This window comes from Buteo buteo, chromosome 18, assembly GCF_964188355.1.
Source record: "Buteo buteo chromosome 18, bButBut1.hap1.1, whole genome shotgun sequence".
Lineage (NCBI taxonomy): Eukaryota > Metazoa > Chordata > Aves > Accipitriformes > Accipitridae > Buteo > Buteo buteo.
The window spans coordinates 8,369,995-8,396,625 of NC_134188.1; the positions used below are offsets into that span (position 1 = coordinate 8,369,995).

General features: G+C 41.6%; 1 protein-coding gene across 3 annotated transcripts in view; it reads left to right on the forward strand.

Moving 5' to 3' along the window:
- Nucleotides 1-455: 455 nt before the first annotated feature.
- CRYL1 (crystallin lambda 1) overlaps nucleotides 456-26,631 on the forward strand; it is a 61,258-nt gene continuing 35,082 nt past the window's right edge. For 2 of the 3 annotated variants that reach the window (XM_075050762.1, XM_075050763.1), the window contains exons 1-3: nucleotides 456-584; nucleotides 3,151-3,258; nucleotides 15,224-15,350. In XM_075050762.1, the coding sequence (XP_074906863.1) occupies nucleotides 466-584; nucleotides 3,151-3,258; nucleotides 15,224-15,350 (354 nt within the window). In that variant the 5' untranslated portion in view covers nucleotides 456-465. The remainder of the gene's footprint in view (nucleotides 585-3,150; nucleotides 3,259-15,223; nucleotides 15,351-26,631) is intronic. The other variant, XM_075050764.1, reaches the window with a different exon arrangement.

Below are 26,631 nucleotides of genomic sequence, written 5' to 3' on the forward strand. Positions count from 1 at the left end.
TCGCCTGCTGCCGCTCGGTGCAGCCCGAGGGTGAACACGCAGGGCCTGTCTCTCCAGGGGGGCCGAGGCAGCGCTGCCGGCGCACGCAGGACCGCGCTGATGCTGTGAGAGAACGTGTCGTGGCCGTGCCCCCCGCGGCCTGTGGAGCACGGGAAGAGGCGAGTTGGGACTCGACCCAGGTGAGAGCCGCCGGCAGGTGAGGGGGGGTGGGGAGACCTCTCCGTGTCCGTGCGGGTGCGGGGGAAGGGACCCGGGAGCCGGTGGGCAGCCGGTGGGCAGCCGGTGGGCGACCGGGGCCGCTCTGGCCCGGCCGGGGCCGGCCGCTCCCCGCGCCGCCTCTGGGCGGGCTCTTTCCCCGTCGGGGAAGCGAAGGCCGGGCCGGCGGCTCGAGGAGCGGCCGCTGAGGGGCGCGGCGCGGAGCCAATGGGAACGCTCGTAGCAGGAGCCAATGGGGGCGGCCGTGACATGGCGGGAGCCGTGGGTGGGGGGCGGGCGCGCATTAAGGCAGAGGTGGCGATAGCGGTGCATCTGCCGGTCCCGGCCCCCGCAGGCATGGAGCCCTCGCAGGTTGCGATCGTCGGCAGGTAAAGCCTTTCCTCTCCCGCGGGCGGGTGCAGCGCCCCGGGGAGGAGGTGCCGGCCGGCCCGGCCCCCCCCGGGGGGCTCTGGGAGCGGATGCCCGGGGAGGTGCAAGGGGCTCGGGCGCCGTGCCGGCGAGGTCCGGCCTGCGGGGCGGTGGGTTCGCCGTCCCCGCCGTGGCGGCGAGGTGCTACCTCGGGGCGGTCGGTGGCTTTCGGCGTGGGGAGCCCGTGCTGGGAGAGCAGGGCCGGGGCGAGGGAGGTCTGGCCGGCTGCGGGTTCCTGCGGCTGCTGGAGTTGGGTAGCCTGGGGGGCAGTGCACCTGCTTGGCTCATCAGAAAGAGTGGCTCTGCTTAGGTCCCTGACAGCTCTGTGCTACTTCAAAAAAAAAAAACACACCCAAAAAAACCCCAAACCAGAACAAACAACAAACACCTACAGCATCTACTCGAAGTAAGTTGTCCTTTAGATCTGAAAGGCTGCTGCCCCTTTTCATTGTAGTGTTGTGTGTGAGTAAGTGCAAGGGTGGAGAAATCCAAACACAACTTTAAGATCCTGTTTGCCAACTACGTCAAGAAACTCCGACGTTTTGTTCAGGCACTCCTGCAGTAATGCTTTCTTGCCGCAAGACGCAGCAGTATTTCTGACTTGTGTGGGAATGCACTGTTTCATCCTCCTCTTGAGCTAAAACTGAAGTTCTCTATTTGAACAATAATCTGGTGGGAAGAGAAAAAACCTGCCAAAGAGTAACAGCCCCCTACTCGCTGCTGTAACTCTATGTTAAAAGCGTGGGCTACAACAAACTTTTATCAGTGAGACCACTTGAGGTCTGGGGACACGTGTCTCGGCGCCGTCATGTGGCAGTGACAAAGCTGGCTCTCACTGGTGGCACTTGGGGAACTCTTATTCGCCGTAGGTGTGCGAAGGGTCCGAGAGCTGGACTTGTTTTGTACACTCTGTAGTTCAAAAGAAAAACAAACCCCACAATTCTAAAAACCCGTATTGAAACAATAAAAATTTTGTCAAACACTGATTTGAGGAATTTAAAAGTGCAATTTGAAAGAGTTATAAAGATTCTGGTAGCTCAGATGTGCTTAAGTGATCCAAATGCTTTTATTTTAAAAGTACTGGTTACCCAGGAGGCTACAGTAGCTAACAAACCTTGACCCATACCTTACCTTTTCCTTAAGTGTGCTTGTTCTGTAGTTTGCCTGAGAACATCTGAGGTCTGGGCTTACTACAGTGAAGTTGTGTGTGTGTTTTTTTTGTTTTAAAGGGTAACCGTTTTGAGTGAGAACTTACCGTCTGCTTAACAACGCTAAATGCAAAGTTTTGTTCTTTTTTCTTTTTTTTTTGTCCCAATTATTTCCACTGATTCCTGCTGTTTCCTGCAACTTCCTGTTTTGTCCTTTTTTTTTTTTAATATTTAGACTAAAGGCTGAACATGTTCCTGTTTTCTCTTCCTTCTTTTCTCATCTGCCCTATTGCTTTATCTCTGACTTTTACTCCCCTTTTAATCCTTTATCAATGCCTTAATGGCCTTGTATTCTCCAGTTGCCAGAGGTTGTTTAAGTTTAATGCTACAAATACAGTGATCTCAGAAATGACAGGAGATGCCTGTAATTATCAAAATCCCCACTGTAACAGTCATGGATATGGAGTTCTGCTCTTGTCTTTGTTAAGGAGATTTATTTTTTTTTTTGGAATCTCAGGTTATTTAAGCTTACTACACTGTTCCGCGGCACTTCTGTTTGAAGCGGCTGATGCGTGTTATAAATCTTATTGAGTTAAAACCTGCATTGCTTTAAGAGATGTGATAAAATTGTCAGTTTCTGCAAGTTTCCTCTATGTATTTCTCAGTAATGTGATTTCACCAAAAGGTGTAGGCAGACTGTTCCTGCATACCTCCAGCATGGTAGGGTGCTTCATCTAAAAAGAAGGGTAGTGCTAGAGGTCAGTAGGTGGAAAAGCAGTATCAAACCCATAGTTGTTTTTTGCGGGTTGTTTTGTTTTTGGTTTTTTTTTTCCTTTTCACATGCTGATGGTACTTCCTGAATTGTAGAGGACCAATGACTTTGGTAGCTGGGCCTTAGGTTTTCTGATTATCTTTGAAGCAGGATCCTGAACTCTTGGACCAATGGGCTGGTGTCTGTCTTTAGACTATGAACTGAACAGATGAGTTTTAAAATCTAAAACAAAATAAAAATAATAATCTCTTTAATGTAATTCCATGCACCAACTCCAGGTTAAAACTGCAGTTGACAAAACTGTTGATACTTGAGTCCAGTGTCCCAAAGTAGTGCTTCCTACTGTTTTGAATTCTGCTGTCCTTTTTCTGTTTTTTTTTCTTCCTCATTTATCTTTCTTCCAGCTCTCAAAGAGAAGCTGCTACATGGCTAGCAAAGGATATTTCTCTGTTAGAGAGAGATTTGTTTTTTACCAATATGCAAATGATCTTTTCATCAAATATTGATGAGTCCAAGCTCTGTTTTCGTTCTTGCAATGCTTGTCAAACCCCCTTCCCCAAAATAAATGCTTCTTTATTTATTAGCTGATACTTGTTTTCTTTTCAGTGGACTCATTGGTTGCAGCTGGGCCATGGTGTTTGCTGCTGGAGGCTTCAAAGTGAAACTTTATGATATTGCACAACAACAGCTAACAAGTGCACTGGAAAACATTCGGTAGGTCACATGATTTGAAATGACCAGGATTGTAATGAAACTGTGGGAATTATGAATGAACAGGCACATCTTACTCTTTAAGGGATTCTTAAGCTTGGAAGAAGGCTTTAACTTACAAGTACAGATCCTGTTAAGGTCAGAAGAACTATGTTCCCAAATCTCTCAATGACACTTCTGAAGAGCACTTTAATTCTTAAGTAGTGATTTAAGAGCTTATGTTTAGATCCAAGTTCTCGAAACAATGTTTACCATGATTAGTTTTTCTATAAGCTAAGCTTAAAATACATGAACATAAGAGGTTTTGCGTAGAAAGACAACAAAGAGTTTCAAAATGGAAGTAGGTTAATATGGATTGCTGAGGAGCCCTGCTACAATTATTAGTATTTCATAACTAGAATTTTTAAAATTCTTAAACTAATATTTTTTGAGTCCTAGAAGAACAGATGGCTACTTCCACTAATGATGCAACTGCTGATCAGTTATAGTAGAGACTGGGAGGCATCTTTAGAAGGAGCAAAATCTGAGAGTGTGAACACAAGAACAATCGCACTGCTTCAGACCAACAATCCTCCAGCCCTTTAATCTGTTGCCCTGTGGTGCTACAGCTAAAGGCACATGCTCTCTTGGTACATGACAGAGCTACAAGTTCAAGTTCCTGCCTGTCTGCTCCCCTCGCCCAACCTTTAGTGCCTCTAAGTAGCTTGTGTATTCAGTAACTCTAACTAGATTTCTTCCAAGTATTTTTCTAACTTTCCCTTGAACTTGTGTAAATCCTTTTGTGGCCTTGTTGCCAAAGGACTTTGTGTTCTGCAGGTTTACTGCTTGCCTCATGAAGTACTATTCCCTTTTGGCATGTTGCAGCCTGATTGTGTTCTGTAACAAGGCTTACAGCAAGGAGGTGTGACTTCAGGAGCCCCTTGTAGGTCAGTTCAGTTGTTGGAGTTTAGAAGTTAAACAATATGTGATATCTAGTGAGGTTTGCTAAAAAAGGCTTGATAATGAAAGAGGGGGGAAAAATCTCTCCCCTACATTTTTTTTTTCTTTGTTCCCCAAACCTCTCTTTCCTGGTTGGTGTTAGTCAGACTGAACATCTCTGTTGCTACACCTAAATGACAGACACTTCTGGTTTTTTTCAGAATCACTGTCATAGCAGTAGCCTTAATGGGATTCTGGATTAGTGTGGAGGGGGCAGTTGTGCAGTCAACATTACTAAAGACAGCACCCACCCCTAATTTTTTCTTTTTCTAATAGCAAAAGCTTTCTAAGGCTTTTGGCTTGGGAAAGTGAAGCATAAGATGTCACATGTAATAGGATAGAGTGTTATTTGGGTGCGTTTGTACTGTCCTGTGCCTGCATGTGCTGCTGCCCTGTAGGAGTTCAAGGCAGGTTTTGCCTTTTACGTAAGATGCTCTTAACTCAACTTATAATTAACTTGTATGTTTTGGCTGTTGTAACATCCTGGTTAAAAAGCCTAGTTTCAGGACAACGTTTTTGTGACAAGAATACAAGCTATGCAGTTTCTTCCACTGGTATTTTAATGATTGTATCTATCAAAATATGGTCAAACTTGAACTTCTTTGCACTGATTTCATAGCACACAACGTGCAGTAAATATCTCTGAGTTATTGATATGATACTTGTGTGAGGGCTGGAGCTTGAATAGGTAACAAGGGCTCACAAGAGAGAGCAACTGACAAAGTCAGCTGGTGGCTACTTATCTGGACTTGCCAGGATTTGCTTTTCTTTTTCTCTCCAAATAGCTAGTACTTTTAGGGAAGTTTTTAGGCTTAGGGTTTCTGTGGGTTTTCTTGTTTTAGTATTGAGAAGTATTTGTTCCACTTTAGTCTGTAGTCTGTGAACTTTTAGTGTATGAAGGTAGTCTACATATTAAAGAGAAACTGGGGCATACAGAGGACTGTTCATAGTTTCCCTTTTCTAAACAAGTGGGATTTGAGTAGTAAACAACATTCACTTTACTTCTAAAAGGAGATGATACTCCTTTGGCAGAAATATTAACTATTTATTAACTATTTTATGTGGTGAACTTTTGGTACATTGACCTGTAACTCATTCTGAATTTATATACAGGACATCTTGAGGTTCACTTACCTAATGAATTCAACTGTCACACAACCGTAGGTGGGCAGCAGGGGTGTGTAGTCCTGCAAGAGGACTGGAATGAGACTGGTATGGACCTACAATGATCATGAGAGCCTGCGTGTATCTATGGAAAATCTGAAATGTACTCTAAATTTATTCAAAAGACTTTGGTTGTGGGTAAAAAATAAGATTAAAGCATGGAATTTGGATCTACTGAAACAAGTGGAAATATGTATCATGTTGCCACAATATCAGTAGACCAGATACAGAAGGAAAAGGAGAGTGTGTTTACTAAGGCCTACATGGTGTGATGGATTTACTACCTATCTACCTGTTGCCAGATGCGTGGCAGTCAGTGCCCTGGCATACAAAACAACCGCACATTGGATTGAACTGGGTGTACCGGTGGCATTATTAACCAGTGTCTGCTCTAATGGTACAACCTTTTGTTCTGTTGGAGAAACAAACTAATGAACAGCTTTATGCCACGCTTGACCTACTGTATACATGCTGTAGTAACCTGCCTTGGAAAAGGTAACTTTTCATATCCAGTATGCTTTTTTCTGAGTCAGTGTAATTCTGGTTTGAATGCAAGATTGATAAACTTCAAAATAATGAGAGTTAGAAAAACAAATAGTACCCTATTCCTGAAAGTAATCCTAAAACATATGATGCAGAAATGCTTTAGTGCATGACCCCCAAAAAACCTTCAAGATTCTTGTAATATGTAAACTTTTTTTTGACTAGTTACTGTGCTACTGTTCTAAACATAATTATGCTGCTGATAAAGGCTGATTAATTACAGTGGAAATGCTGTATTTTTTCCCCTATGTAACTGGTTCATGTTTTATATAGAATAGTTTTTGCATGTATAGTGAAAGACTATTGCAAGGGGAAGAAGTTCAGTTGACTCTGAAGAGGACACTAAAACTTGGATATTTGCGCATGCATTCTGTGATGTCTTTCTAGAAGTAGATGCTGGTTAAATGTGGTATTTACTGAGATATAAAACTGTATCTCCTCCAGGACACAGGAGCAGGTAATGGGTATGAAAAGTCATAGCCGAAAGAATATGAATAGCTGAAAGTATATGAAAAACAAATAATTGTATGCATGAAGGCTATAGCTAACTAAAGAAAAAAATACTGTAGAAGATCTCAGGAAGTAGTCTGTGCTAAAATACAAAGACAAGATTATTTTTAAAACTACATTATTATATTCAACTGCACTAAACAGTACATTATACTAGAAGCTCTTTTCTATCTTCTGATCCTTCCTTTTTTCTCTTAGCCCAAATAGAAAAATTTTCTGGGATAGATTGAAGTTGACTTTGTGAAGTGGTAGTTGTATCTAGGGATGTGGGCACGTAAAACTACTATTTTTACTTTTATTACATAGATACAAGTGAAATGCAATAGTAGTATCAAAACATGGAAATATTTGGTTGGAAGGGAAGCAACTTCGACCCTCTATTAAATAACAGAGACCCTCTCCCTTAAATTAAATTAATTTAAACTTTAATTAAAAATGAAAAGAAATTATTAGTGAATTCCGTTCTTCCAGAACGGACTCTACAGAACTCTGCCTTCTGAAAACTGGTAGATGCTGCTAAGGTTGCATGGTACTGAATCTAAACTCAAAAGTGAAGCTGTTCAGTGAGAATTACTTCCATGTCAGCTTTACCTGACTATAGGTTGCTTTTCTGCATGCTTCAAAGACATTAGGCCTTTAAAGAGTTGGAGCCAAGCAGTCTTGAGATCAGACTATCACACTTCCTCTTAAGTATTCATTTAACTGTAACTTTTATTGGATACATAGTAAAGTGATTCATATTGATACATAGTAAAGTGTAGTATTGCCCTAAGCAACCTTAACTTTTTCTGTACTGTAGGAGCACAATTGCTATGAAAAAAAACAAGATGCAGGGGCTAGAAAAAAGTAGCATTTCCATGCCCACCCCTGGCCAAGTGGAAAGAAGTTCTTTAAGAGCTGTATTGTTGTGAATAGGGATCTGGAACTTGTAATGAAGTGTCTGATGTACGGGAGGTCACAAGGTTGAGGAAGTAAACCATATCTATGCCTATGACTTCACTGTAGCCAGTTTTGAAAGACTCTTCCCCCTGTAACTCAAGCTTATCACCTTTCTTGTTCCAGGAGGAGACTAGTCTCTAGAAAAGACATTTGAATGAACATTACTTCTTGCTGTCTGGTGCCCTCCTATGCTTTGTTTGTATAAAAAGGGGAACAGCTTACTGGACTGGTTTTGTAGCATGAGGAGTACACTGATAAGGCTTTATTCTCTTTTCCTAGCTCATGGCATGTTCCATGGCTGTGTGGTTAGATACTTTTCCCAAGCTGGCTTCCTCTGCCAGTCTCTGGTCTGTATTGTATTGACATTGTATTTGTATCAAGGGCAAAATGCAGCTTGGCTTAGGTCTTCCTTAGTAGTTTTATATATCTCTTTTGAGGGAACACCTTTTAAGTAGACAATTCTTATCAAAGTATATTTTTATCGAGTGGCACATCAAGCTTGTGCTAAATCATAGGCTTGATTCTACCTTTCAGTTTTATCCCTCCCCACAAATGCAATTAACTGGATAGGGAAAATTGCTTCATTTGCAGAACTAACTAGAGAATGTCTTAATAGGTTTTGGAAGGGGATAGATTCTGCCTTTCAGAGGGTTCTGCATGGCCATTCTGTAGTTGAAAACACCTCCAAAGGGCAGTGTTGTCTTCTCGCTTCATTCGTGTGTGGCAGCCAGTGCCCTGGGCAGCTAGAATATATGATATAAATAAGACTGATTTTTGCAATTACAAAGGCTATGTGTTGAGAACAGTTAATGGTGTTGACATTTGCCTGGTATGCAGAAGTAACAGGTTGTCCAAAAAGCTGGTGAAATCTCCATCCCTGAAGGCTTTCAAGGCTTGGCTACACCAAACCAAGCTAACCTCATCTCATGTTAGCAATGGTTCTGCTGCAGGTGCAAGCTGGACTGGAGACTTCCCAGGGCCCCTTTCAGCCAGTGTATCTGTGACTGTGTGGGAGACCCAGGTTTCAGGCTGGGTCTGCATCGTCAGAAGCAGGGATGTGAACTGTGGGTCTCCATTTTAGGTAGGCCGACTTTGGTTTTGGTGAGAATTTCCATCTTGAACCTAAACTTAAAATAAACAAAATATTAAGAACCACAGAAAATGCTTCCTAGCAGGAAGGTTTCCCAGCATAAACTTGTTCAGTTCTGATGCCAAGATGCCAAAAGAATCTTGACAAACCTAATGAGTGAGCTTATTTAGCTTGCTACATCTGGAGACAGCATTGGAATTGATCTTCTAAGGGTAAGAAGGGACTTGTAATGAGTTGCAGACCCTGCTCAGACTCAGCAATATTGGCAACTCTGTGTTTACCATGGAAAAACATAATGACTATAACTGCATTTTCCTGTTAAAAAAAAAAAAAAGTCTTTGCTATCATTGCAGTATCTGGTCTGTGTAATGCCAATATAGACATCCTCAGAGTGCCAGGGCTGGAAAACAGTTTGTGTGTGTGATAACTTTAGGAGGTCTCAGAACTTGTATGGTGTGCATCACCATACTTTTGTACTATGTCCCGGCTCCCCTGTTTTCCTTTGCTTTGTACCTCTTCAAAACTGTGGCAAAGGCAGATGTGTAACTCTCCCTCTTTAATACACTGCCATTGCTATGGATGAAGTACATTTGACAGCACTGGATCTCTCTTGTTTGAACAGGAGCATACATACTTTCATGGTCGAGCTTGTACTGCTGTTTCAAGAAGACATAATGTGTAATAACTTTTCCATGGCGGTGTGTTGTGTGCTTACCTTTAGTTTGGGGAGAGTGGGAAGAGGGAAGATGATTGCTTATGCATTCATATGGCCAATTGTAACTCAGTATTAGCTGCTTACTATTTGGCTGTTGCATGTGTGGACAGTGAGCTGGTCCCAGTATCGGGGGCTTTCAGTTGTCTACTTGGTCTGATGTGTCTCAGGGTAGATATATGGGGCTGGTGATGGCTGGCTTATTTTTGGTTGTGTTTTTTTGCTATGCCAACTACTCTCTCATTTATCAGACAGGACTAGATAGCAGTCTGGTGCCGTGACTGGTTAATGATCCTAGTCTTTGGGCAATGGTGGTTGACTGAACTTGTGAAGAATAATAATGGTGGTGTCTTCACTTCTTCTCTCTAGTCTCCTTGCTGGTTTGGGCAATAAGTTTGTGATTAAGTGGTGTCGTGGTTTAACCCCAGCCAGCAACGAAGCACCACGCAGCCGCTCACTCACTCCCCCCCCATCCAGTGGGATGGGGGAGAAAATCGGGAAAAGAAGTAAAACTCCTGGGTTGAGATAAGAATGGTTTAATAGAACAGAAAAGAAGAAACTGATAATGATAACACTAATAAAATGACAACAGTAGTAATAAAAGGATTGAAATGTACAAATGATGCGCAGGGCAATTGCTCACCACCCGCCGACCGACACCCAGCCAGTCCCCGAGCAGCGACTCCCTGCCCCCCCTCCCTTCCCAGTTCCTAAACTAGACAGGACATCACATGGTATGGAATACACTGTTGGCCAGTTTGGGTCAGGTGCCCTGGCTGGGCATGAGAAGCTGAAAAATCCTTGACTATAGTCTAAACACTACTGAGCAACAACTGAAAACATCAGTGTTATCAACATTCTTCACATACTGAACTCAAAACATAGCACTGTACCAGCTACTAGAAAGACAGTTAACTCTATCCCAGCTGAAACCAGGACAAGTGGTCTTTAGTCTTGCAAGTATTTGCTTGTTCCAACAATGTGTGCTGAATAGTATGACTGTCCAATAGTAGCTGTGGATAAAGGTGAGGCAATGGGGTGTGAAGAAGATGGATTAAGTATTAGTATTGCTTGCAAGGTCCTTCTGTAAAAACTTCTAGAACAGGATTTGTGACCATGACCATCCGGGGCAGTTTATGTGATCAGGGGGGTGTTATAGATTGGGTGCCTTATCTTGAAGCAAATACTGGCTCACTTCCCAGAGTTGTGTTAACATGGGCAGTCAGGTACAACAGTAAAACTCTGGAGGTAGGCGAACTGTGGGCTCTAAAAGGAGGTAGTATTTTCTTAGGGATGTGAATTCTTCATGTCAAACTCTTCAAACTGTGCATACCGTACAATTGCAAAGCGAAGTCCTGTGGTGTGTTCTATTGACATGGCTGCAGTGACCTCAGTCTGTGGTCATCCTCAGGGATGATTACCCTGAATTCTAGGCTGCTTTGAATAAAGAGTCATCCAGTAGAGGTCAGTGGTGTACTGCTGTATGTACAAAACGATCTGTTTGTGCCTTAATGTATGATAAATACCAGGGGAAGCTCCCTTCCTTTCCCACAAAAGTGTGGACAATATTACCCCAGGGGAATATAAAGAGGGTTTAGCATTTGGAAGAGTTAAAACTAAATTGTGGAACAAAACAACCAGAATGTCAACAAATGTATTGGTGAAGGGGGGGGGGGGTGTGTGCAAAAAAAATTTTCCTGGGAGGGAAGGCCAAAATTCAAGTAATGCACAAGTTCTATTTCCTATTCCATGCTTTAAATAACTATACTAATTTAAATAAATGGCTAGCATGAAGGTTGGTGATGTTAACAGGAAGATTTTTGTTTAGGAGGAAGAATCAGTCCAGCCTTAAGTTTGAAAGTATGACAATGATGGTTTTGCTGGTTAATTAAGAAATGGTATTCAATGCACAGTGTAGTGGATAATGGCTTATGACAGAGGAGCAGAAATGATGGGATGGTCATCACTGGCAGAGAAGGAAAGATACGGAACAGGAGATGGGTGCTGCAAACTTCTGTAAAAACTTGTGGAAGAAAAAGAAAAGTCAGATCTCTTAGTCTCATTCTAGCCTTTTTGAGTCCCTCAGTTATCAGTCATGGAGTTGAGTTTCAGAGGACCAGGGAGGATGAGACAAGTGTCATATTGCACAGAAAGTGAACAAAAACTTCACCCTTTTCTTCAAAGAAAGAAATAATTCTGTTGTGGTCTCTTCAAATTTAAGTTCTGCTTTTGTTTTTTTAAGAGCAATGCACAGCCTATGGGCAAGAAGAAGGTGCTGGATTTAGGCAAGTGCACCTGGGAAATGAACTTCTGATGAATGGCTAGTTAAGACCTTTTGAATTAGAGTAAATGGCTTCAAGTTGCACCAGGGGAGGTTTAGATTGGATATTAGGAAAAATTTCTTCACCAAAAGGCTTACCAAGCATTGGAACAGGCTGCTCAGAGAAGTGGTTGAGTCACCATCCCTGGAGGTATGTAAAAGATGTGTAGATGTGGCATTTAGGGACATGATTTAATGGTGGACTTGGCAGTGTTAGGTTTACAGTTGGGCTCAATGATCTTAATGGTCTTTTCCAACCTAAATGATTCTATGATTGGTTCCTTACCATCTCGCCTCACAAGGTGTGAAGGAGTCAGAAGTTTGGACACTCTAGTTTAGGTGCACCTTTTTCTTTACAGGTGAAGCACTGGCACCTTTAGTGTGCTGGAAGCCTTAAGGCTTGGATGGAACTCCTGCCTAGCAAGCTTTGGTGTACCCTGGCAGGCTGGAAAATCAAGCCGAAGCTTCCTGTTTCCTATTCTTTACTACGCAGGTTGCTCAAAGGCAGAAGTCTGTGCTTTCCAGCCATCCATTTTCTGTGGTGTTAAGAAACCAAACGGGGAACCAATCCAGAAACTTGATGGATTTCCTACTTATTTCTGTGATGCTGCCTGGAGGGGTGTGTGTCTGAGCACTTCCTTCCCCCTCTCCCTCCCCTTTTGTAAACAAAACTTAGCAGAAAATAATTTCTGACTAGTTTAGCTTTGGATAGGAAGGGTCTGGGTTTTTGAGCCTAAATCCGTTTTTGAGAAAAGAGGCAGAAAGCCATTAATGGAACTCTTCATCAGTTTTGGACTGCATAAACCACTAGGAATACTAATTTTGGCACCAAGTCTAAGGGATTCCAGGGAAGTAAACAGGACAGACCTGAGCAGTGTCTAAAAAGTGTATGACTCTTGGCTTCATTTTCCAGCTGAGAATGAATTGAACCTTTTCAAAGCTCTTGTCTAATGTAAACAGAATGCAATGCTTAGCTGTTTACCCAGGTGTGCTCTAAGAGTCAAAAATCTTTGTCCATGATCCGCTCTGACACAAATAAAGAGGAAGTGCTAGAACTTGCAGTACACACATGATCATCTGGAGTTAATTGCTGAAACAGTTCATTGAAAGTTAATGCTTGTAGGAGTTAGCGCTGTGTGTGCGCATGCATGTAGATTTTTTTGTTGTTGGTTTTGTTCTTCCCAATTTGAAATATGGGTGCATGTTCTGGTTTAGAAGGTGCACTGTCACCTTTATCAGCTTCAAATAGAGCCTCTGTTGACATCTTACCTACTCACTAGTTATTGGAAATTCATCCATTTAACGTGCAAAGTCCATGGTGATCTGAAGGTATGTTTCTTCTGTTGTACTAAACCAGGAGCAAGCTGTTTTGTTTGCTGGGAAACAAATGTTCTCTTTTCTACTTTGAGTGGAAGAAAGGACATCAGAGTAACTTGCAGAGCAGCATATGTTTATGACCTCTTAATAAAGCCACAATAAAAATAGTAGAGCCTATAATTACTGTATTTTCTTGGACACAGCACAACTACATGAATGCTGAAGTAAAATTCTGATTCTTTGGCAGTTAATGGTAGATTTAGTGAGCCAGTTCAAGCTAAAGATCTGAGGGCCTAGTGAATCTCTGATGAGGTTTGAGGTTTGTCTTGCTTCTGTATAGTTAAGTAGGAACGGGATTGTCTTTAAATAAATCCCTGCAAACTTTCATCTTCAGTGACTTCAGAATACTGTGGTCTAAATGTCTCATTCTGAGCTATTTTCTTTGGGGATAAATAGGTACTTCCATCATAAGACAAGATGGATTGCATACTTGGATGCCTAAAAGAGATCAAGTGCACCTGAAACACTTAGTTCTCCCTTCTCTAAAAGAGAGCTGAGGATGATTGTCTCAGATCTGCATGTTGACAGGGTAGGTGAGATGAATCCCACTCATTTTGTTCAGGAAATCTGGAGGAGGAATCTTAGTATTTTTATTTGATCTATGGACTCAATACTTGTTGACAGGAATGAGCTCTAAAGAAAAGGATGGTTTGACAAAGTGAGAGTGCATTATCACACGTTGCTCAGCAGATGGCCTGGAAAAAGTAGAGAGAGGAAAAAGATAAAGGTAATGATCTACATCCCTCTCCCTTTTCAATTAATTTAAAATGCTGCTTGAAAAATGCAAATGATACCTCCTGCCACTTCATAAAGCAACTGAGAGCTGAGGTCTGGTTGCTCTGTGTCTGGTTTGTTTAGGATTGCTGATGTAAAGGTGGCTGCAGCGGTGTCACTGGCAGGGGCTAAGGAAAGGCTACCGCAGGGTCTAAGTGCTGGATTGGAGAAGTAGTCTGGGGCTGACGTCCCAGTCTGGTGGCTGGCTGCCTGCTGTGTTTTGTAAGGACTAAGGATAGGGTCTGTCTCTGGCTGCTGTAGATTGTGACAAACATATGGGGTCCCATCCCTGAGGTCTCTAGATAGAAAAATAAACCCAGTGTTACTGTCTGGATACTTGGAGGGGCCTGGGCAGGTGTATTAAGGACTGAGGTGTGGCTGGGAGTGGAGATCATCTGGGCCTGTATAAATAAGTTCTGCCCATTTAACATGTACTGTCCTTGTAAAGCCCCTAATGAAGACTGTCATGTGTGCCCCAGTGCCACAGTCACTTGGGAAACACATGATGGATCACTGGTTATTTCTATATACAGTTATATGATTTGCAAAGTAGAAAAATACACTTTTTCCAAGCTGTACAGCTTCTCTGTTTGCTACAGCTTTCCTACCCTCCAGCTGGGTTGCAAGTGCAATTTATTTATCATGTAAAAAGGCATCCAAAAAGAAGCCAAAGCTTCAGAACTAGATTGGTAGGGAGAAGAAAGGATTTTTTTTTTTTTTTTCCTGCTGTCAATCTTTAGTTCAATTTCCTCCTCTCTTCAGGCTGAGCAATTTTTGCTGAATAGTAACCAAAGGCTCAAAGGAGTTCTGGCTTGAGGTAACTGACAGATTTAGCTGTGATAAAGCCTACATCAAATAGCTTTAGGTTGATCGTGACCAGATAGTTTAATCCCACTTAATTTCTGTGGAAATTGCTCCTCTAAGTGATTGTTAACAGTTTTGAAAATGGCTTGCTTGCTCTGAACTTCCACAGGTTTCAAACTGTAGAGACTTTTTCTGAGAAGGTGGCATGTCCAGCCCCCGCTATGGTGTGTACTTGAACATTCATTTCAAGCTCTGGCCACTCAGTTTAGTAACTACTTGAATTTTCTGATACTTGCTCTGTAGTCATTACCTATGTAGGGTATGAATTTTTTAGGAGGGACTCCTGGCTGTATGGAATGTATTTATTCTCTACAGTTAAACAGTGTTCCTCCAGTGAGTCTTTATAACAAAAAAGCTATTGTTTGTAAAACTGGATGAAGTATATTAAAGGGACCTCTCCTCTCATTAAATATGAATATAAAAACTCCTGCTGATCCTGCACCAGTGAAAACAGGTTTGAGGTGGTGATAAGCTTGCATCTAGAAGTAGATCTTGGAGCTCTCCAGGCTTGAAGAGAATGTTATAGGTTAGAGGGAGCAAAGAGAAATGACTGAAACTAACCTTTATATTTTTTAAGTATAAATATATGCAGTGGCATGGCAAATAGCATAATACTACTGGGTTGTTAAGAAGCTTTTTAAAAAATTAATGGTGGCTTAATGATAAAGTACTTAAATGTGTATGTTGTTTCTGTCAGCAAACAAATGAAAGAGCTGGAGGAGTCGGGATTCCTGAAAGGAGCTTTGAGTGCGGAGCAGCAGTTGGCTCTCATTAGCATCTGTACAGACCTGAGGGCAGCAGTAGAGGGTGCTACTTTCATTCAGGTAAGCAAAGATTTGACAACTCCTAGCAAACAGTTCAGAAATATGATCAAGAGCTGTGCTGTGCAGTCGATGGTCAATGGAGACTTCAACATCCTGACCACATAAGGATGGTTGTGCTTGTTAAAATTAAAGTTCTTTCTAGCCTAGTATCTTGACATGGGAGATAATGCCTCTTTGCAGGATTTCCCTACTCAAGAGTCCTTGCAAGTTTCTTTTGGGTTATGTTGGAAGAGTCTGGTAGCTGGCTAAGCCAAGAGAGAATTGCTGACCTCCATGTGTAACAAAGACTGTATGTGTTAGAGAGATGAATGGGGGGGCAGGAGATTCTTGGGGGAGAGGTTATGTCTTAGTGAACACCACACATTCTAGTGCTGGGACTAAAACATGTTTCTTCCTCTCCAGGTACATCGGGAAGGCAGGGAGTATGGCTATGTCCAGGGGTGACTTCTATTCTGACTGTGGGGGAGCACTGTCGCCAAAAGCAGCTATCCAACAGAGTATTAGAATATTAAAACCAGGGTTGATATACAGGGCTAGAATCTGTGCTAATAAGTAAGATTGGGATGGGGAGCAAGCTGTATTATTGAACCTGATAGTCTGTGCCTGCTTAACTATTAGTATGCTTACTGGCATGGGCATAGTTCAGGGGATAGGTGAATCGGGGACCTTTTCTGGACTAAAGTATGAACGGGTTTGCATTGGACTTGGCATATTCTACCCTACAGGGTCCCCCAGTATTATTCTAGTGTTGTACCATTAACTGTCCCTACTTGTATGTGTGCTGCACCCAAGAGTTTACAATGTTTACTGTTTCAGGCTGTGAATCCTACAGTCTGCTTAGCTGCAACACATCCCTAATAATAAACTGAATTCAAAGGGGACAGATTTCTGGACTTTTTCTTCCTCCCAAGTTGGTGAGGTGGAGGGGGAGAGAATGGGAGGCAGAGCAATGCCTCACACAGGAGTCAAGTTGTGAATGCACTATAGATTTTTACAGTGATGTAGTATTTTGTGTTCACTTCCTTTTTTCCAGATCATGAAACTATATACCCCAATATCTTACTCCTTCATCAGTAATGAGCTCAGAGCTTGTCAGTTCATATTATTGTTTTCATATATGTATTGCCTACCTCTACTGAGTTTAGTCTGCAAATTTATTGTCTGGTCATACAATCTTGTAAAGTCCTTCCACAAACGTTTGTGGTTGTAATGATGACAACCGACTTAATTTTATGAGCTAACTTTCAGGTTATTTATGAATGGATATAACAAAGGGCACAGATACCTGTGAAACAGCACTGGTCAGCATCTTCCACTGAGTAAGAACTGACTGTTCTTCCTACTGTCTGCTTACTATCTCTTTACCAGTTACTGTCCATGAAAGGACCTTTTATCTCGCATGTGACTAGTTAACTTCCTTGAAAGCTTTTATTATTTTTTTATTGCAAGACTTCTGGGCATTCACACCAACTGCATCAGCTACATGACTCCTGTGCCTGTGCTTGCTGCTTCCTTTAGAGAATTCTGCTAGGTCTGTGAATCAGGATGTCCCTCTGAAAAAGTTGCTTTGATTCTTCCCCGTTTATGTAATACTCATTCAGTGCTACCCTTTTCTCTTAACTTGCTTGATAAAGACATAAGGCTTACAGGTTTATTGTTGAGATCTTTCCTGAAGGTCCCTTAAAAGTTGCATCACGCTTGCCACTTACCTGCTCTTTGGTACCAAAATAGTGTACATTCAGTTTTGTTTCATGTGAGCAGTTGTATATCACTGTTACTGTGTCAGGTATTCAAACCATATCAAAACATGTCCTGTACCTTGGTTCTGGTTCCATTCACCTCTGTTCTGTGACTTGAGGCAGACTCTGAGAGTCCCCAAGACTAAGGCTTCACTTTTCTTCAAGGATTAGAAGGAGAAATAGAGCAGTCGCAAAGAAATCACTGTTCTCTGTGTGTGTTTTGCAGATGATCATCCTTTTGTACTCTCATCATCTCTTGGTCCTATGCATTCTTCTTCTCCATGCATTTTGAAGAAAGAAGGGAATTTTTTTTTTTAAATTATTCCTCTTGTAAATTGTGGGTGTGGTGTGGGTGTCTTTGTTTTGTGTTATTTTGACAAATTAACAATCCTACATGGCCATGTTCATTTGGGTACTGCCTCAACTTTGTGAAGGCTGCCTTCTTGTTTCTAGTAGACACTTCTAGTTCTGCCTGTTTTCTTTAGCTCTTTCAAGTGTTTCTTACTACCTGGTATGTCTATATGGTATCTTTACTTTCTCTGTATGCTACCTGTAAGGATCTGATCCTTCTTACTGCCAACTTTGCATCTCCTTAGTATCCTCTTTTTTATTTTAGTATCTTATTCTGAAGCCAAGCACAGCTGTGATGGAGTTCTTGGCTCTTGTTGCTCCTACAGAGATGGTGAGTCTTAGTATGCTATTGTTCCTCCTAGAGAGGCTCTTCAGCAGTAAGATTTTTGAGCAAGGTCCTGCATGCTACTTCAGGTAAAATCAGGGGCTGCATCATCCATTCCTTCCACTGTCAGCTGATCTATGAAACAGGCATTGGGCAAATGTTGTAGAATCAAAGTAATTTTCAGTTGGAAGGGACGAAGTCATCTGGTCCAACCTGCTGCAGGACCAACTTACATCAGCTTGGTCAGGACTTGTGTGGTTGAGTTTTGAATATCTCTGAGGGTAAACACTTGTGGTCTCTTTGGGTAACTTGTTACAACATTTGATTACCCTTATTGTTAAACTTCTTTCCTAATATCTAATTGGAAATACTCTTCTTGAACCTTTAGTTTCTTGCCCCTTGTCCTACCACCATGGACCTCTGGGAAGAATCTGGCTTCTCTGTGTGTTCCTTTCAGGTAGTTGAAGACAGCAGTGTTGTGTTGATAGTCTCTGAATAGCAACAATCTACCTGAGGTAACTCAAGCTTTCTGGTACTATCTTATGTTCCCATAACCCTTTTGGTGTCTCATAACATGTAATCATTAAGCATATAAATAAAATTTTTAAAAGTAGCTGTAGTATGCCTGTGGGTAACAAATGGTATGTGTGATACACTGTTGGTGATACTCATACCAGCTCATCTGTTTCAAACCATAGCATCAAATTTCAGTTTGATACAAAGTGTTAATAAATATACCATGTAAGTGAGCAAATAATTTGAACTAGTCTTTAATTTGCTCTTGGAAGTGAGGTGGAATAGGTAGAGAAGCATCTTAATTCTAGGCTCACAGCCTTATTTCAGCAATGACCAGACTACTTTCTGGCTGCACCGTATTAAACTTCAGAAACATTGCCTAGTGCAGCTTTGAACCTGGAAGGACAAAATGGACTAATTGTAACTTGTGGGTGCAAGTGTTCTGACTTTCAGTTACTTAAAAAATAAAACATCAGTTGCATTAATGTTAGTTGAATATAGAGGACTCTATTTCTTGCTTAATGATAAAACCTACTGATTAACTTGTTAGAAGACTTAAATGAGAACTGCATTTCTTTACCCTAGACTTCAGTTGGTTAAATCTTAACTTTTTTCAAATTTGGCCTTTGTAGAGTAAGTCCACTTCAAGCTTTAAAAATTGCCTTGCTGTTTGCAATCCTTGAATGAATTCTGCAGACACTTGCCTTTTGTGTCATTTTCATAGGATGTAACTTAAAACAAATGGGATGAAGTAGTAAAAAGTGGAACTTCTTAAATCACATTAGTGAAGATATAAAAGTGAAAAAGATGCAAGAAATAATCAGGACTGAGTAAGAAGAAAATTCATAACAGTAATGTCATGAACCTTTAAAAAAAGGTGTGCCTTGATGCATATTTTACATATTCCTTCTCCTGAGCATTTTTATGAAGTAACTTGTCTTGATTAGCATGCTTTGCATCAACTTCAGAAGGATATCAGTCTGTTTTTTGCTGTAAAACTGAATATTCACCCAGTTTCACTTCTCAGAGCTCTTCTATGTTACTTCGAGTAAGTGTGTAACCTGTAGCATTTACGTGAATATACACTGCAAGCCTCCTGCATCACTAAAAGCTTTAATTGTGAAATAACTTTTCCATTAGCTGAAAACTCCATGGAGACAAATTAATGGGTACATTTGTACTACAATGTCCCTGGCATGGGACTATCATGGGTGAGGTAAATGTTTCTTAATATTGTGCTCTTAACTTTCCTGCATAAATACAGGATGACTTTTGTCCTTATGTGACTATTGGGTACTGAATTTATTAGTACTCCTTTCACTATTAAAAACAGATTTGAGTGGATGTGTGTCTAGTTCCTAAGTAATACAAGCCGAATAGAAATCAGTGCAGCACTTGTATGATCTCTTGCCACAATGCTAGTAAAATGAAAACATATCTTTTTAAATGCTTTGCTTTGTAACAATTTACTAACAGAATAATAAAGTTTACTAGCTCTCAGAGGAGGATAAGATGACCAATTATTGGCAAGATCTTACTCCTCACACTTGAGCTGCTGTGTATGCTGGTGAGTTGTGAGGCCTGGCTGGGCTGGTTGAAGCCAGGCTTGGAGGGTGGTTGAGAGGTGATCTCCGAACCTGTCAGTCGTGCTGTGGTGTGGGACAAAGCAGACTGGCAAGGGGATGAAATTAAGCTTGTAACTAACACCTTGTGGTCTGAGGTATTTATCCTTTTTTGTTTTAAAGGAACTCTGCCTAAAAGCCTTAGAATAGTATCTTTATTTATTTATTTTTTTCCCCCTCTTTAAAAAGAGAAGGCGTGCCTGGCTGTTACACCTGCAAGCTCTTCTGAGCTGGTGATAACACTAATGGGTCTTCAGCCTGGTCTCTTTTAGATCTTGTTGGCTCTTTTATCTCTCCCAGTTAGACATATTTAGAAAAATAGTGTTGCCAGCTTAAAAACAGTTTTCAAAAAGTCTGGTGATTCTTCAGAATGGGAAACCAGCATTGACTTGGGAGCCTTGACAGTAGGGGTCCCATGTTTCCTGTCATAAAAATTTGTCTTTGATTATCTGGTACCGGTTTCTGCCACTAGATTTTCTTTTACTTTCCTGATGGCTTTCAAGAACCCTTTTACTTCTGGGGATGAGGGAATATCTACAGACAGCAATGGGTGAAGATGTCTTCAGCTGCCCTGAGCTTGTAGGATAGATGACCATCCTGGTTTGGAAGCTGTGCTAATGAGGTACCTCTGTAAGTACATAGCTGCTGGAAGGCAGAGTCTGCAAGCACTGCAGTAACATGGCTTGTTGTGGACTGGTCACTGGTTAGCTTGGAGCCCTGGACAGGCAAACATTGGTCTGTTTGCTCTCAGCTGGGTAAATAAAACCTTAGGCCTGATTTTACCCTACTTACCTTAAACACTGACCTGAGGCACCAGAAGTTACGTTTTGGCTTCTGAGGGAGCTGGTTTTAAGCATGTGACCTGACTCATTGTCTTTGTAGAGGTTTTGAGAAAACTCTTTTCCTGATTTTAGGGTTTGAAATAGTCTGGTCTCAAAGACTTGCTGTAAAATACTTTATCAGGTTAGTGTTTGAGTTGAACTGAGAGACGATATTTGGGTAAACAGCTTGCCAGTGTCACTGCTGAACGGCCTTTTGTCCTTCCAAACTTTTTAACATTCACTCCACATCTATCCTGTGCATATAACAACTGGTGTTGTCTACCATTATGGACTTGAATATGGTTTTGGTCCCTGTTACAGGAGGTAGTCATTGCCATAACTGTCATCCTGCCCAGCAGTTAATATTGCTCTTCAGGTTCTCTTTCAGTGCTCCTTGGTCCCGTTTCTAGGGCTGTATTGTATTTCCATTGCCTTTCCTAGATCACTTCCTGTATTTTTCAGGGTGGATGGGATCACAGTGGAAGAAAACAGAGATCTGAACCTTTGAGAAAGAATGTGGGGAGGAGGATGTCAATCAACCTGTTTGAGATCTTATTGCCCTTCCCTAAGGGAACAAAAAAGATCTTCCTCTCCTGTAGCAGCCTGATGAGCTTGTCTTGTCTGTCTTTTGAAAATTTTGTAGGGCACATGAGCGTTGTGGAAAAAGATGGATCTCTTCATGGCATGATACTGACACTAGATGAAGTAAAACCTGCCTTCATTTGTTCTATGTGTTTTAAACAAAAACCGAACAAAACAAAAAAACCACCACACAATCCCCCAAAACCCTCCCAAATCTGCAAGTTTGATTTGAAAATGTAGTTCTGAAACCTAGTACTTCCTCAAATCCTGCTTTGTGTTTTGTACTAAAGGTTGAACAGAAACTTGTAGTGCAATCATTTATTCTGAACAGTATAAGATGACAGTAACTTGATATTTTTATTGCTCCTGTTCCTTAACAGGGTATGTTTCTGAACTGTAGGAAAGTACAAAATGTTTCCATCTAAATGCTGGATTTCACCTTACCAAAGTGTTATTTACTTGTGCAGTATCATGTGGTAGACAGTCTTTCATGTCACTCAAGAGGTAGTGATTTAAGAAGCATCGTATTTCACATTGGTATGAGCTCATAAATTCAAGACAAGAAGTTATTACTTTTGATTTAAAGTGAGTAATAGCCCTAATTTATTTTTTTTAAATTAGATTAGCCTGAAAGTACTGGTGTTTTAACTGATGCTTTTACAACTGTTCTGTAATAAGCTTACTCCTCTACTGTCCTTTAGTTGATGGTTTTGAATTCTATTAAAGCTTTTCTGAATATGAACTTAACACTGTTCTAAAAGCCAGGCACTTGTAGATTTGCTGTAAGAGACTTTATATTTTGAATGGAAATTTGAACAAGTTCAAACCCTAAGAATCAGAGTTAAACTCGTATAGGGGGGTTCCTTCCCCTGCTGTAGTCCTCTGCTCCTCAGCACCGCAGCATATGGGAAGATTCTAACTTTATCAGAAGATTCACCTTTACCTTTGCTGCCCTACCAACCACAGAGTTATCCAAAATCAGACTGGAAGAGACTTCAGAGGTTACTTAGTCCACCCTCTGCCCCAAGGCAGGATCAGTCATACCTAGACGAATGCCTGTCAAACAGGGGTTAACCTGTTCTTAAAATCCTCATGTGATCTGATTCTTTCTCCTCCTCTGTGTTAAGTATTACTTGAGTGCATACCTAGCCTGTAGAAAGTCTGTAACTGAAGCCCCAGGATGTGAAGCTCCCATGCCTTTCTATTTTATATTGTTTTATAACTGTGTCAAATGGTGATAATGTGGCCCTGTCATTATTAACAAATTGCCAGTCTGCTTTTCGGTTAAAGGAGCTGCTGTCCTTATCCTGCTTTCTTACCCTTGGCTTACAGGATACCACTTCTTGTTCAGGTTCAAAATAAAGCTTTGGTTGCCAAGGTCATGTGGCTTGTTTTGGGCTAACTAGTTGTTTTACATCTAATGGGTCTTTTGTTGCCAAACATATTTTTGTTAACTGTCTGGTATTTGGACACATGCTTGAAACCATCTTGGAGGAAGTTGTGTACCCAGGTATGTGGAACAAATATCTGCAGGGGGGAAAAGGGGCAAACAACCTGATGAGCTTCTGTTCCCTTGTGTGCATCCCATATGGTTTGGGTTCCTGCATCACCTCCAAGTGTTACAGGGTCAAGTCCCATTTACCCTCACCTCCCTGCTGTGGTACACAGCCAGGTTGCTCCCCCTGCTTTCCCCTGACCCTAGCTCTTGGGGGCTCGAGTTCTAGTCATGCTTTAACATAATCTTGTTTGTTATCAGAGCCTATGCTGTTGATTGTTGTTGGGGGGGGGGGGTGGTGTGTTTGTGGTTTGGGTTTTTTTTTTTTTTCTTTTAATCTTCCTCATTTTAACTGATCAAAATGCTGACACCACACTGAAAGGTGTGCCTGGGGTCTCCTTCAGTAACAGCTGTGTGTACACATCTCGTTTCTGTGCTCCATCCCAAACCCGTACAGTGGTAAGCAAGTGTGTGTCTCCTGACAAGCTGCTGGCCCTGCTTTTACCCTCAGATGAGGGTAGTAACACTTTCTAAAAAGAGACTGAAGTAAATATGTTTTCCCACCATCATCTGTGCAGTTTAAAATAATGCATTTTTATTTGGCACCTTGTCTTAATATCCTGGTATACTGGTATATCCACATACTATCCATCTTTAAAGTGTGTCAGAATAAGCATCTAAAACTACTTTGCCATTTTGGGGGCGACCATGATGGGAAAGTCCAAGATACTTGCAGTTAAGTATTTGCATTTGAAATATGTAATAATGCTGAATTTTGTGAAATTACCAAACCTATTTAATGCTTGAAAAATTTTAGATAGTTGAGCTAAATTGTAATGGTTAAAAATAATACTGGAAGCAAAACTGGTATTCTGATGTAATAATTTGTTATGTGTATTGGGTCTGACTGTGTATTGTGGTTTCTGTCACAGGAGTGCTGACAGTCTGGGTCCAGCTTGTGAGATAGTTAGGTGCTCTGAAAGCTGCTGCTATGCCTTCATTCTATGAGAGGAGAGGCTTGCTGTCACTTGACTCTGGGAACTGTTCTACAGGAGTGCCTGAAAATTGTCAGCTAAATTGCAGCACTAAAAAGCTGAGACCACTTGAAATGCTGTAACTTGTATGTGTATAAATAGAGGAACAGAGCCAGAGTGTGCAGCGTGTTTGGAGATCTTCACTTAACTGCAGAAAATGAAGAGCATACTTGTAGCAGTGAAAGCGGTATGACTCCTAAACAGTTTACCTACTACTTGAAGCCCTATTGAATTTACTGGGAAGAGGGAAGTCATGGAACTCTTGAAAATAATTTTCTACCTCAGTTGTGGTTAGGGTAAGGCTACAGGGCACTCTTGCTGTAGCAGCTGCATCATGGCAGTGAAGTACAGCTCTTGGGGGTTAGGCGGTGCAAGACGAAGGTAGGAGAGGAATAGCTGCCTAGGCTATTTATTACATGCTGTGAGCTAGCACGCACAGAGCTCTGCCTTACTTTGAATGAGGACCCAGTTGAGAGCTTATGGGTCAGGATTAAGAGGACCACCAAGGTGGAAGACATTGTGGTAGCTGTCTGCTACAGACCACCTGATCAGAAAGAAAAGGCCTTCTTTGGACAACTGGAAGAAGCCTCACATTCACAGGCCCTTGTCTTCGTGGCGGAGCTTCAATCACATCAATATCTGCTGGAGAGACAGCACAGGAGAACACAAACAATTCAGGAGGATTCTGGAAAGCGTTCATGATAACTTCCTGACACAGGTGGTTGAGGAGCAGAAGAGGGCATGTGCTGGGCTGGGCCTCATACTTACAAACAAGGAAGAACTGATTAGAGATGTGAAGGTTGGGGGCAAGCCTTGGCTACAGTGACCATGAGATAGTGGAGTTGAGGATCCTGAGAGGAGAAGCAAGACAAAAAGTGGGATCACAGCCCTGGACTTCAGGGGAGACAACTTCAGCCTGTTCAGGCCAAAATCTGCTTGGAAGAATCCCACGGCATGTGATAAAATCCTGGAATGAAGAGGGGTCTAGGAAAGCTGGTCTAGGAGAGCTCAAGATTGATCTATCTTCAGTTGCAGGAATTTACATTATAAATCTTCATATTAAGATTGCAAGGGTAAAAATGTTTTCTTGATTATGCTTTGAATATGCAGTAGCCAGAATCTAGTCAGGACGTGGGACTCATCACTGTGCAGCTGTGGCTTTCAAACTTCTTTATTCAGCAATTCTTTATGCTGAATAAAGCATCAGACTTCATACTTGCTATTGAGAGGGCTCGATGCTGCTCCCTGTGACAGCATCTCCAGATACTCTTACAGAAAGTGGCTTGTTTGTTGCTGAATGGGTGCTAATCTTTGACCTTCTCCATGCCAATTTAAATCTTTGGCTTTCATCTTATATGGCCATGCTTGTAGAGGACAATACCACTTATTTTAGGACCACACAACTGTGTTGCAGTGCTTTACTTTAGGCCATGCTTTGTTTCTTTCACCTCCTTGTGCTAATAAATCCACGGCCTTGGCAGTGATTCCCATTGCTAGTGTAAGGAGAAAATACTTGGCAAGGTCGTGTTTTGGGAAGTGTTTTCCTAGAAGCTGGTACAGGTGAGTTGCTACCTTGACATATCTGAGAATGGATAGGAAGAACCTGGGTAGATGCCAGCATTTAAATATAGGTAAATGAAGTAGTGCACTTAGATGAGTGTGGATATGTATGGGAGCACAGATGGTGGATAGCATGGTGGGAAATGCCTGTACAAAAACACAAACGCACTGGATTTAAACAGATAAAACTCCCTAGCTTTCCATGTGCTGGCATTCAAAGGGTTGTGTCATATGAGTGCAACTTTTTAATTGGGGGCAACGAGACCTCAATCACCTTGTCTGGGTATCAGTGTTATCTGCTAGGGAGAGAGTCTAGTACGTGTTTATCTTTGTGTAGTTCTTTAAGAGTTCATAGGCTGGTCAAGTAGCTGCTATGTGTTCTCTGAACATGTATTTGAACAGCGTAATGCCTATTACCTTTAAGCCTTTAATTCAATACAACTCTTCCAGGAGGTGGGTTTTAAAAATGAACAACTGTCATGTTCTGATCAGGCTGTTGAAAAGATGTCTAATAAAGTTTAAATTGGAAGTCAGATTAGTAGCAACCTTGTTCAGGTGCTCAGGTCTTGGAATAAAGGTATACTGTTCACTGCAAATGAGAAGTGTGATCTTCTCTACAAAAAAGGGCACAGAAATATACAGTATCACTTAAAATGCGTAGAGGTGTATGCTAACCTTTTTGCACTGATTCTTTGAGAGAGACTGTGGTAGCTTTAAAACCGTATCTTACCTGCTTACTGTTTGATCTTCTCTTTCTCAGGGTAAACAGAATAGCTTCAGACCTCTCCAGGCTCCATAACTGACAGCAAGTGAGGTTCCTGTTTAATGGATTGCTTAGAGCTTAATTTTCCCCCTGTTCTTTAGGGAATTGGTGTCTCTGAGAAAATAATTGCATGCTTGATGAGGACAGAAACTTTATTGCAGTGGTCCAACAATCTGAATACAATTGTGACACTATACAAGAAACTTCAAGCAAATGGCCCATTCAGAAAACTTACATAACTGTGGCAGGTTTGAGTTTCCAGCAGATTTGAGTTTGCCTTTTTGATTATCGTCTGATGTGAGAGGAGGCTTAGAGTTTCAAGTTCACAATAAACCTATTCAGAGCAACTCTTTTATTAGCTTGAACAGTATCTGCAGAGTTCTCTTCATCTTTGGCTTTACTAAAAGAAACTATTTAAACTTAACCAGCAAGCAGGGATCCTGGAATTATAAGCAGAGTATCATTTTGTTTTG